Source organism: Mauremys reevesii, linkage group 1 (assembly GCF_016161935.1).
Source record: "Mauremys reevesii isolate NIE-2019 linkage group 1, ASM1616193v1, whole genome shotgun sequence".
Taxonomy (NCBI): domain Eukaryota; kingdom Metazoa; phylum Chordata; order Testudines; family Geoemydidae; genus Mauremys; species Mauremys reevesii.
The window spans coordinates 105,553,947-105,567,393 of NC_052623.1; the positions used below are offsets into that span (position 1 = coordinate 105,553,947).

Below are 13,447 nucleotides of genomic sequence, written 5' to 3' on the forward strand. Positions count from 1 at the left end.
GAGCCGCTCAGCCACTTAAGGAGGAGAAGGAAGAGGATGTTGGATGACCTGTTCCAAGAGATCCTGCAAGCCTCTCTGGTGCTTCAGATACCAAGCACTAGTCTTGGAGGATCACCCTGATGGACAGAATGGACAAAGATAGAGCGGAGAGAAGAAGAGCACAGGAAACGGAGAGAGATGTGCTGCAGGAGATGCTAGCACTTCTCAAGTGGCAAACAGACATGCTGGAGACTCTTGTTGATCTTCAGGTTCAGCAGATCTATGCTTGCCTCTGTCTGCAGCCCATAGAGAACTGCATTCCGGGACCGCTGTACAACCCCCCCTCCCCTCCCATTCACTTGGCAGCAAGGGCTGCTGCAGTACCCCCTACCACTCCACCCAGGGGGAGAGAACAGGGAGCCACACACATGCTGACCTCAGAGACATGGTTGGTGTATGTGTATGACTGTTCTTTTCCCCATATTTATAAAGTTTCATTCAGTTATAAATATGTGTTAAAATAGGTTTGGAATAAAAACCTATTTATGGAAACTTAATTCATCTTTATTCCCAATATATGCAGGCTGGGGCTGACATTATCATTCACAGATAATAGCAATCGGTGCGTTTGCAATGTTCTATTAATAAACACACAGCACTCATTACGAGCTTCATACCAGGGTGCAAAAAAATAATGCCAGGCAGAGCACACTACAGCGACATACGTTAATGTGACTCACTATTAAAATGGTCTTTCAAAGCTTTCCTGAGCCATATAGCTCCCCATTGAGCTCCTATAGTCCTCGTATGTGGTTGCTCAAAATCAGCAGAGAGCCATTCTGCCTCCACTGAGGTGAAAAACTCTCCCACCCCCCCCCCACCCACACCCACACACACACTTTGCTTCACAGATATTATGAAGCACACAGCAGGCAGCTGTAATCATTGGGATTTTTTTTTTTAAACTGAGGTCTAATCTCATGAGTAGGCAGCGCCAGTGTCCTTTCAAATGGCCAAAGGCACGTTCAGTTCTCATTCTGCATTTGCTGAACTTGTAGCTGAACTGCTTCTTGCTGCTGTCGAGGTGGCTGGTGTAGGGATTCATGAGTTCTGGGAGCAAGGGTCAGACTGGGTCTTCCAGGATCACTGCATTTCAACATCCCCAATGGCAATCCTCTGGTCTGGAAAGAGAGTCACTGCTTGCAGCTTTGTGAACAGGCCTGTGTTCTTAAAGATGCATGCGTCATGCACCTTCCCTGACCAACCCATGGTGATGGTAAAATGTCCCTGGTGATCCATCAGCATTTGCAATACCATAGAAAAGTAGCCCTTAATGTTGATGCACTTTGTGACAAGGTGGTCCAGTGGCCAAAATAGAGGTATGCCATCTATTACCCCTCTTCAGTTCAGGACCTCCATTGTTGCAAAACCATCCACTGTGTCCTGCACATTGCCCAGAGTCACAATAGCAGGATGTGATTCATGGCCCTGAGCATTTGCATTACAGCAACCTCATGGTGGATTTCCCAACTCCAAACTGATTCCTGACTGATTAGTAGCAATCTGGTATTACAAGCTTCCACGTAGCGATTGCCGCTTGTTTCGCCACTATCTGTGCAGATCTTATTTTCATGTCGCTGTACTGGATGGCTGTGGCGAGCTCCGTGCACACATCCAGGAATATGGCTTTGTGCATCCAAATGTTCTGCAGCCACTGCTCGTCATCCCATACCCGCATAGTGATGCGATCCCACCAATCAATGCTTGTTTCTTGGGCCCAGAATCGGCACTCCACGGTCTGCAGCAGCTCCACATGAATGCCACCAACAACTTTGAATTGTTTCTTTCTATGTCTCACAGCAATCTAGCCTCCAAGGAATCATCATGTTCCCCGTGCCTCCTCTTGTGGCTCTGCAAATACTGCAGGATCAGGCACTCTGTGCTCACAATGTTCACTGCAATAGGGCAGAGCTGTGCAGTATCCACGCTTCTCACATGGTTGACACGTGGGTTTGCAGGGCTTTTGAAAAGAGGTGCAAATCGTTATGGGATGTAGATAAAATTATGGGATGGAGAAAACTATATCATGAGATACAGAAATCATGTTCCCAGTCACCCCTGCTTGACTCATTTGCCCACATGAGGCGGTGCAAGCCTTTCACAAAACACCCTGTGCCAGATGGTGGCAAGTTGGACAGGAGGATAGCTACCTACAGTGCACTGCTCTTTGCATCGGTGCAAATGCTAGTAGTGATGACACAGACTCCGGCAATACAAGGAACGTAGTGGGGACATGCAAATGCGATTTAATTACGGCAGTGGCTGTATGTCGAAGTAACTTAGGTCAAATTAATTTTGTAGTGTAGACTTTGCCCCAAGCCTGTTGATTTTAGAGGACTTAGGTCCATCTGTAAACAGATGTCATGATGCAACCTTAATTATAGTGGCATTCCCATGCTATTATAGCATTAAAAATAATATAAAACTGTTTTGTTTGTGGAGGTGGCTAATGAAATGGCAGGGGCTCCTGGATGCTGGGGTAGATTTTTTTTTTTATTATGATTATTATTATTATTATATAAATTTAAAAGTTCATGGTTTGTATAGTTTCTTGGGTGTTTGTTTCAAAAATGTAACTCTAACAGCCACATATTAATCTCAGATAATCATTTTCTTATGTTTTCAGATTACAACTGATGGGAAACCCAAAATAATTGACATAATTGATACAACAGGTAGTGGTGATGTAAACACTTGCACCATAGTAGAACCCAAAGATGGAGAAATTATAGGTCTTTCTGGAAGAACTCTGAAGGTAAGCATTTCTGTATTGTTGCTGTCGGTTTTTATTTTTTTTCTGGTGTCAAATTTAATGGCACCTCTCCTCTTTTTCCTTTTCTGTCTGTGTAAGTTATTCCCTTCTAGTGAAATCCTATACTAGATTGTCACACTGTATATTCTTCTTGTATGTTATATCTCTTCCCCCATCCTTTGTCTGGCTTATCTATTTAGACTGTAAATTCTTTGGGGTAGGGATTGCCTGATATGGGGTGTTTACAGTGTTGATCACATTGGGACCAACCACATATTTAACCCAAAGACACTACTTTAATAAACATAATAACTTAAAATTCACTTTGACAAATCCAAGGTTTCTTGCTTGGTTTTCGAAGGCTGGTTCAGAAAAAACTACCCCTCAAAAATTTTAGAATGATCATAGATGCCAGTTTGGAAACACATGAAAAATATTGGCATTAGTGAAGACCAGCTGTGTAAAATGAAGGAATAACTATCATATTAAAAATTAACATAATTAAGACCGATATAATCAACGCCAGCAGGTCACTGAGGAGTCTTGGAGCTGTGGGGGAGGAACAGGGAGGGAGTTCTGTTTACAGCCATCCCATTGCTTCAATATTAACAGCATCTGGGAGGTCTGAGAATGATTTTCTGGAAGGCAGCTGGTTTAGATGGTAAAATCTTAACAATGGTCTCAGATGTCTGGGACTGTTGCTATTGTTGCCAGATTGATAGCCTTGTAGAGGGGCAGTTAGTAGGAGGAGTTGAAACTTAAGTGATTCTGTCAACCCCTTGGTACATCCTGTGCTTTGTCTTTTCATGATTGTACATGGAATCCTTGTCCCATTAGCTTTCCCCCACTATGTGAGGCTGTTGGCCTCTGCCCTCATGATCTTATAGCTATAGGGCCAGTGAGCTTGATTCACTAAGGGTATGTCTACACTACCTGCCGGATTGGCAGGTAGCAATCGATCTATTGGGGATCAATTTATCCCTTGTAGTGTAGACGCGATAGATCGATCCCCGATCGCTCTCCCGTCGACTGCTGAACTCTAACTCGGGGAGAGGCAGAGGCAAAGTCGACGGGGGAGTGGCGGCCGTCAATCCCGCGCCGCGAGGAGGTGAAGTAAGTGATTGTAAGTCAGTCTAAGATACATCGACTTCAGCTACACTATTCTCATAGCTGAAGTTGTGTATCTTAGATCGATTTCCCCCCGCATCATCCCCCCCGCAGTGTAGACCAGGCTTAAGAGTCAAAGAGCAACAGGAGATTAAGTTGAATTTTTTCCTTGTGCTGTTTGCTACCACTTACCATGGTAAGCAGACCTGCTTATTATATTGATATTTTTTTTAAAAATGACAAACAAAAAGCATCTGCTTAGGCATTGTTTCTTAGAGGTAGAGAGATCAGTTCTGCAAAGGGGTTGTTCATTCTCCATACCTTTATCATATCTGGCCCTTCTGATACTCTCAGTTTTATAGTGCTGGCTGCTGTGATGTCATTTCACTAGGAACTGGATTGAGGCTGCCACCTCATCTCGCAGAAGTTGGTATTTACTGTTCTCTAGGTCTGGACTTGAACCACTGGCCTTTACAAACTGAACCGTTATAAATCTGCTTAGCCGTGTATTCGAGAGAGAGAGAGAACTTCAACATCTAGTGCGCAATGCCTGTTGTTGAGAGCAAGAAATATTTCTATTTCTGAATTTTATCTGTTTTCTAGATTCCAACAAATTGGGTAAATCCTTCAGGCAAATATAACATTGGTATAAAAAATGGCTATGATTTCTATCCAAAAGCTCTTAAGGAGAGGATTCAGGTAATTTATTTTTTACTTTCATTTTGTATTCATATTATAATATTTTTAACTCTGCTTTTTTGGTTTTGTTAGAAAACTGTGGCTTGTAAATTGCTATAGAGTAGATTTTTCTTTTAATTCTTTGCTGATATAACAAGGGTTTTTTTTGTGCTATAGTTATCGTGCCCCAAATCAGGAGTGTCAAATGATTTAAAAGATATAGTGTTCATAAAAGGTACAAGTGTCTCTTACGCAAACTAACATATTGAGGTTTTTTTGTTTTTGTTTTTTGTATTACAGAAAGAACGCAAGGAAAAACAATGGGATCCTGTTCACAGGCTTCTGCTAGCAGAAGCTTGTAGGAAACTAGATGAGTTTGATGCAGTTCATAACTCTCCCTCACAAGTTTGTATTAGTTTTTTTGAACAACTTTTTATACAGAAATCACTTGCTTAGGAGATTTTTTAAAAAGCTCTATTTGATAATTTAGAAAATGAGAGACAAGGTTATTTTAACAGATAAATTGAGTGAATGTCACTGCATCTTGTTCTGAAATCAGGATATAGAATGCATACATGAACGCTTATTTGGTCTTGAATATTATCTTCATTTTATCAAATTCCTTTTAGTTTTTAGTGAAAAGGTTCCATTGTCTTTAGATCATATTGTCTCTCCTCTGAAGTCAGTGATCTGTTACAGTAGCTTTCATTTAAATTCTCTATCATCTCAGTTGAAGGGAAGGGCAATAAAGCTAAGTGCTGTCAGCCCCTTAAGGCACTCAAGTCATCTGCATATTAAGTCCATCAGTCAGTATATCTTCAGGCCACTGTGTCTTAAGAATACAGGAATCAGAAATATTATGAATAAAGGACCTAGGATAAAATGCTTATATTGTATTCATTTGCAGAAGCATTGGTAGTCATTGTTGAAGACCACACATCTTAAATTTTCAGATGTTACTTGTTTATACCTTCCATGATGGGCATTTATTACTTCTTAAGGAGTGTATCATGGTTCACATTTGTTCTAAATCTGTAAGATGCTACTAAGGCTGGTAGGTCTTGAAGGAGGCTTACCAATTGTTCATTGGGTTTGTGGGTTGTACCCGCACATCCTGGATTTCTGTAAAATATAGGAAATAGTTATTGCTGATCATTCCTACCTCCTCTTTTCATTTCTGTTCTATTTTGGCACCCAACCAAGACTTATAATTTTCTCAACAATGGAAACTCCGGCTACTTCAGAAGAACACACTAGTGTAAAGCAAAACTGAGCATACCAACATATTTGCAAGTGTTATGGAGATGTATTGAAGAATAGTATTAGTTACAACTTTATTCAGGAGAGAGGCAGAGGAAAAAGGTGGAAGAGAGACTTATCAGTAATTGAACTGATTACTAGAGAACTACAAAACAATAAAACGTATCCTTTCTCTTCTGCCATGTGAAATGGTGGTAGATCCTGCTTTCTAAATAAAATTAATGCAGAGTTATTGCTCCCTCTTACTGTCCTAATCTTCTGTCTTAATTAAGAATTCCTGTACTTCCTCTGAAGATTGCAGGTGACAGAAGTTGGAAGGAATTATAACTTTACATCCAGTATTAACTTCTAGTAATTGATGAGTAGAGCAAAGAATGTGAACCATGCAGCAAATTTTATACATAGTGTAGGTCACTATTACTTCTGTAGCAACCACTGGTTTACTGGTCATGATGTGTGCCAAAAATATTTTAAGATTTAGTTAAATATAATACAGACAGAACTCTAAATGTATAATATGTTAGAACATATGTATCGTAACATTGCTTACATAAAAAGTAACTTAAATAGAAAAGGGTATCCTTGTTAAAGGGCCATAAATATCTATTTGATTAGAGATTGTTTTGTTTAATCTGTAAATTGATACCAGCATTTTTCTATAGACTCTACAATACTTAATCACTTCTGCATAGGAAACTTTATAAAGAATCTCTACAACAATATCTGAAAATCATGACAGATGAGTAACTGGATGTTTCTTATGTTTTTTTAATGCTTAGGTAGCACATTATACATAAACATGTTGGGAACTTTTCCTGACACATCCGGTCATACTGATTTTTTTATTAGGAAAGCAGTTTGTTGCACAACTTGCTTCTGTGTGTATTGCTAAAAGTATGAAAATAATGATATATTCTAAGTTTTTTTTTGTTTTTTTTTAAGACAACTAAACTAATGAAGGAAGAATTTCAGAGTCAAGTAGAACTGTTGAATTCTTTGGAAAAAAAATACAATGATCCTGGCCCTGTATATGATTGCTTAGTATGGCATGATGGTGAGACCTGGAGGTAAACTCTTGCTTTTGCATCTAACTAAAATGTTTGAATTTTACATGCTTTAAATATTGGTTCAAACTGTATTCTGCATTGCTGTAAAATATAAGTAGTAGTTATTGATGATCACCTTGTAAAAACATTTATGTAATGAAGTTTTTTTTACTAAAAGGATGTTGTAAAAAGAATTGCTATATTTAGCAGGATTTCATTTTTAGGAATGTAGGTCCTGATCCTGCATCAGGACTTGTTAGTGCGGACTCCTGAGCCTGAGCAGCGTCCTGTTGAAGGTTTAGGGCTGAGGGGGATCTAGAAGAGTCTTGTGTTTAGTATTTTTGTCATGATTTAGCCAAATAGTCAAACATTTTGCCAGTAGTTATTAGCTGGTGTTATAACTTCATATTTCTGAAGTCACGTTTTTTTGTGGATGGTAAATTTTACATTAAGTAGTTAAATACATAAAGCTGTGGACAGTGTTCTAAAATCTGTACCTAAAATTAGACTTTTAAGTCAGTGTTGAGGCATTTGAATAAAAGTGGCATGTCTTTTTTTTCCCTTTTTTTCCCCGTGGAGTTGCTAAGCAACCACAAAGCTCATTGAAGTCGATAGGATGTTGCCCCTTCCCACAGTCAAGATACTCTTACTTATATGCCTCTATGTATTGATTTAGGAGCCTGACTTTTGGTATTTGGGTTTGAAAATTTTGACCATTATCACTTACAAAAAACTAGACAACTTAAAGCGATCTACAAACTCTGTGGTCATTTTATATTGGAAAGAACAAGTCAGGGGTCCTTACTATAGATTGATCTGGGTTATTTTATACTCTTCAATATCAACAGAGCCTGTATTGATTCAAGTGAATGCGGTGACTTCACTAAGTGCACTGTGTTGGGAACCTACAGAGAGAGACAAGAATATGGATCTTTTGGCATCTCAGAAATGTTGAATTACTCTGTGAACATTTATGATGAGGGGAACCTGCTTTCTATTGTGACCAGTGGAGGTAATTTGTTTTAATCAATTGCAAATGAAATCTGTTTTAGGTATCTCAACAAGGAAACGAGGTGATGCACCTCTTTCATAAAATAAAGTAGGTTCCATTTTCACGGTGCATTTTAGTCAAAATGTAAGTGTCTCTGTGTGACTGGTTAAACTTCCATATTGGATTGCACCATGGGGGGAGGGGAGGAGCCATTTAAATCAAGGCAGTTAAAATGTTGGTTAAAAATAATTGTTTAAATCAGGAAGAGGCTTTGTAAAATTAATTTGAAAACATATGTTTTTGCCATTTTTGATAATTTTTAATGAATTATAAATGCTTTTTTAAAAAAAATTACTGCTGATGTGAGGTATCTTATTTTGAATTTTATAAAACGGCTATAGTCAAAAATCAAAATACAGAAAATTGCAGTTAGCACACAAGCAGCTACGTATCTTTTCTTAAATGCATAGTTCCACCTTTGGGGTACAGCTTTCTGATCAGACAGTTAAATGCCACATTTGTGAGTATGGTATAAATGCATAGATCATTATCAATGGTGCCCCACAAAAAGCTCCCAAGAGTCATAGAAATAGCTAAAATAAATGAGTAGATGGTTTCCTGCTTGTGTTCTATGCACTGCAGTCCTGATACTCTTCTTGCTAATGCTGGCTTCTTACAAGTAAACATGATTGACTTCAGTGGAGTTATTCCTGAGTCTCACTGATACAAGGGAGAAGAGTATCAGGCTATTAAACTTAATTGCTTCCGCATGACTTTAAATAGAGAGTGACTAAATTTAATTGCTTTCCCCTGCAGCTTGCATGATTAAAGAATGCTTACCAATGGAGGGCAGCTTCTAAATGAAAATAACTATCTATATATGTAACTTAGCCTTCATTATGCCTTGGAAAATCAAAGCAATGGCTAAATTTGTCTGTCTATACAAATTTCCTTTGAAATGACAACTATACCACTATAATTACAGCTCCATCTACTCTTATCCCATTTTTGTGCAGTTTATATAAATATAATATAAATATCATATAAAATTTAATTTTATAATTGCTTGCTTTCTAAAATGTAAAGCAACAGGGAAAGGTACAAACAAAATTGACAGTGACAATTGATAATCAAGATTTAAAGAATAGATGGATGTCAAAATTAATTAGTAAGGACACTTCTGAAGAATCTGAATTCCATGTGGTGTTAGCTTTCGACATAAGCCCTTAGCTTTTTTTATGGTACAAATTGCTCAGTAAATGAAAATTAATCGGATTATAGCATATTAAATTGGCATAACTGAGGTTTCTGCTAGGATGTTGCATTCAGTACATGCAATAGTATGCTTTTTGTTTAATTTGTTCAGGAGCACATGGGACACATGTAGCTAGTATTGCTGCTGGATATTTTCCAGAAGAGCCGGAACGAAATGGTGTGGCTCCTGGAGCTCAGATTCTTGCAATCAAGATTGGTGATACAAGATTAAGCACAATGGAAACTGGCACTGGCCTAATAAGAGCTGTAAGTGTTTTGCTGAATTAATAGCTAATTAAGTTAAGCTGCTTGACATCAGGACCGTGAATGTGTAAGTATATCTTTTCAATAGCTAGGAGAGAAAGTAAAGTATAATTTGAGAGATTTGTGGAAAACTGTATTGCTAAATTTATCATCAACGTTGCCTCCGGAAAAGCTTAACTCCTAAAACAGATGATACTTTAATCATAGCTTAAAAATTACTCATAAAAGCATATGCATAAAAGTAACTTGCCTGTTAGGAAAGGGCATTACTCAGTTTGATCAGTTGTTGCTTCCTAGACTTGGAAAAAGTCAAAGGAGAAGTTTAGTAAGAATTGAAACCAAAAAAAGTGAAATGGGACATTTTTACTAGCTAGAAAATGAGAGGATATGAAGTTTCAGGCACTGAGGTATAAGATTATATTTACCTCATGAAAAAAATACTCCATGGCACAGTTGACGTAGGAATTATACTATGAAAACAGTCCAATGGGCTGTCTAGCCCAACATTCTGTATCCCACTTCACAAATACCTCAGGGATAAGTCCAATGCATTGGGTATTTTTGGTAATGTGGCTTTGTTTTGCTGTGTAGGCTATTGCTCTTAGCAGGATACCAGCCTGTTAATGCCATTCTGGTATTTTACAGGTCTTGAGGTGCCAGACTCTTTAGTGAAAATAGAGAATACTTTACAAGCCTCTCATAAGACACATTCTTTTTTAATACACAATATATATTTTGTGTCATATGAAGTGCATACTATTTTTTTTCAGTCTGGTACAGTGAAAAACTGGAGAAGATTCTAACATGGGATAAGTGTGTATTATTTTAACATTCTTTGCTTCATATAGCACTGGTATATGGAGTTACTGGTACACTAGACAACAAAACAAACCCAGGAGAGAAATGAGATGCATCCAACAATCTTATTAAGAATTAGAGGACTTACTTTCACAACTGCTGTTCAGAGAGAATTGGACATTATTCCATTTCAGCAGCAAGGGCACTGGACCTCCATTATTTTCTCTCTCAGAACTCTAGATATCTGTAGAAGAGAAGGAGAAAGGAAAAGAAGGTAGATGTAAACTTTTTTTCCATCCAAAAAGGAATAAAAAAACCCAATCACATGTGTGATCTGTAGAACTACCTCCATATGACCAGCAGAACAAGACACTGGAATGAAGGGGCACTGCACTGGGTTTTGATTAGATTGCACAGCAAAAGAAGACTGGGCAGTACTGATTACCCAACATACAGTGGCCAAGAACTAATGATCCCTAGTGTCCTATATACCCACATTCTCTTAACTATATAACTTATGAGAATAATTTGATAGTTCAACTGTGCAAAGCTTGGACTTTGTGCAACATTTATTGGCTACAGGGAGAAATACTTTTAGTAAAGACACAAGCTGGAAATGAAACAAATCTGCCTTTTAACAAAAACATGAATCTTCATCAGAATCTTCATCAACATTAATTCATCAGTGTTATAAATAGGCTTATGATGGTTTCATTTATATAAATGGTGTTATTTGCCGCCATCTAAGGTTTTTAGCTGTAAACTTTTTTAACTTAAACTTTAACAGATGATAGAAGCAATGAAATACAAGTGTGATCTTGTCAACTACAGCTATGGAGAAGCAACACACTGGCCAAATTCTGGGTGAGTATACTATGTTTACCATAACCAGGTTTAATACTGAAGAACACTGGTGTTAAAAATTGTTGCATTTGTGTAGTGGCACTGTCAACAGGAGTTAATAATCTAGATGCTAATAATTCATTGATATTAAACTGCTGCCGTACATCTCAAATTGCTGAACTTGATCTATGGATTAAGTGAGCCTACTGAAATTGTCAATATTTTGTAGTATGCTGCAATACTCTTTTTGGGAAAAAAAAATAGTAGTAATCCCTTTACAATGTGTGGATTACTACAGAATCTTTCCTCAAGAATAGATTTTTATCTTGCTCATTAATTAATTTCCTTTTAAAATTGTTCAGGGGTCACTCCCACACTCTACTCAGTTGCCACCCTTTCAGGTCTGGCAAATAGGCTGAACATTACTCAACTATGGTCAAAAACAAAGGTAGGGTATGAAATCCTGGCCCCATCAATCAGTGGGAGCTTTGCAGTTGATTTCAACATTGCCTGAATTGCATTCTGGATACTGAGAAGGAGGAAGAAAATATTCTGTTGCTTAAATGATGTTTTCTGTATTTATTTTAGGAGAATTTGTGAAGTAATTAATGAAGCTGTATGGAAACACAACGTAATCTATGTTTCAAGTGCAGGGAATAATGGTCCTTGCCTTTCTACAGTGGGATGTCCAGGTGGAACTACATCTAGTGTAATAGGCAAGTAGCTCTCTTTAAAAATAAATAAATAAAATTTAAAAAAAGGAGAGAAATCCATACAGTTTAGAAAATATATAAATAGCTGATCTTTTACGTTATATACTTACATTAAGCGATTGAGATAAGACCTTGTAAATCTCTTGTATTTATCAAAGCAAACAAATTAAGATTTACAGGATTGTAAAATCTTTTGTATGTCCCCGAGGGCAACTGTCTTAAATGGAGCCACATTCTTGGTGTATTTCTTTAGGTACATGTGTGGTAACTGAGATTTTTTGTTAATGTTCAGAAGCCTGCTGTCTAGTCTGAATGTGTAGTACATTTGTCCTGTAAACAAAGAGCAGCCTCTTCCTCCTCCTTGGAGTGGAATTGAACAATATTTACTACTACTACCACCTGGCTGCTAACTATGCATAAAAATACAGGAGGCTGCTAGACAGTTTGTCTTGATTTTTTGATTTTTAATAAACTTGTAGAAGGCAAGCCTTGCAAATAGTCAAACTTGTCTTAAAATGCTTCATAAGTGTAATTGTCTGTATTTAAAAAAAGACTGATTCACCCATGCCATTCATTGATCATCTTGCTATTAGCTGTTTCTACAAACTACATTTTACTAAGTTTGATCCCAATTTATCTCTCACAGAATCTCTTAGACTCAGAAGATATATTTTGACTGGGGAAAAAAACTGTTTCTAATGTTTGGTCAGATACCCTGATATGCTGCCTCTTTCCTTTCCTAATGAATCCCAGCTTTGTAACTTGGATCTAAAATTTGGCATTTGTCCAGAGATATTCGGGGTGGGGGGGGAATCCATCCAACTACAATGTTACATCTGTCAAAAGGTATTCTTGGAATCAAAACTTATTCTTCCTGTTGGCAGTGATACATCTGATAAACTAATAGTCAATGAAAATACTGAAAACATCGTTCTTAAAGGAATAACACATTTTAAGATCATTAATGGAATTATCACTAAACATTTTATTTTTTTTTAAAAGACAAGTTAGCATGTCTAATAATTAGATCTGGAGTTGAACATGTGGGTTCTGTTCAGAGGTCTACATGTGACTCACTCTCACCTTGAGAGAACATAGAGAGGTTTAGTTGGCCCGTCAGCATAATGGGAATAATTTTTTTTTGGCTTGTCTGTGCTGCAGTGTTAGCCCGAGATATAACTCAGGTGTTGCCGCAACTCAAATTCCGTTCACTCACACAAATCTCTCTAGCTCAAGTTTAATGGTTCTTTAAAATCAAGCTGGTTGGTCCATCATTGATATGGGTTGAATCTTGAGTGTTGCTTCCATGAATTCGGGCTTCTCTGTGTACGCTACACAGCAGATGCCAGCAGAACCCCCCTGTGGAGATGCAGCATAAGCCGACACATGGAGTTGTGCTGGCATAAATAAGCCATCTTCCTGAATGACATTAACTACTCTGACAAAAGCACTCTTCTGTCAGCATAGTTATGTTTACACTGGGGATATAACTGATATATCTTTGCCGGCAAAACTTTGTAATGTAGACTAAGGCCAGATCTACACTTAAACATTAGATTGACTTAGCTATGTTGCTCAGATCTATGAAAAAATTCACATCCTGGGTGCTGTACTTAGGTCAGTCTAACCCTTGGTGTAGACACAGGTTGGTCAATGGCAGAATTATGCATTCAATCTCTCCCGCTTTTCAGAGAGATGGCTT

The 13,447-nt window shown here is 37.8% G+C and overlaps 1 protein-coding gene across 2 annotated transcripts in view; it reads left to right on the forward strand.

The window, feature by feature from the left end:
* Nucleotides 1–13,447, forward strand: part of TPP2 (tripeptidyl peptidase 2) — a 69,055-nt gene that overhangs the window by 5,825 nt on the left and 49,783 nt on the right. For both annotated transcript variants that reach the window (XM_039543582.1, XM_039543592.1), the window contains exons 2-9: nucleotides 2,666–2,794; nucleotides 4,502–4,597; nucleotides 4,877–4,981; nucleotides 6,779–6,903; nucleotides 7,731–7,894; nucleotides 9,240–9,394; nucleotides 10,977–11,053; nucleotides 11,621–11,748. In XM_039543582.1, the coding sequence (XP_039399516.1) occupies nucleotides 2,666–2,794; nucleotides 4,502–4,597; nucleotides 4,877–4,981; nucleotides 6,779–6,903; nucleotides 7,731–7,894; nucleotides 9,240–9,394; nucleotides 10,977–11,053; nucleotides 11,621–11,748 (979 nt within the window). The remainder of the gene's footprint in view (nucleotides 1–2,665; nucleotides 2,795–4,501; nucleotides 4,598–4,876; nucleotides 4,982–6,778; nucleotides 6,904–7,730; nucleotides 7,895–9,239; nucleotides 9,395–10,976; nucleotides 11,054–11,620; nucleotides 11,749–13,447) is intronic.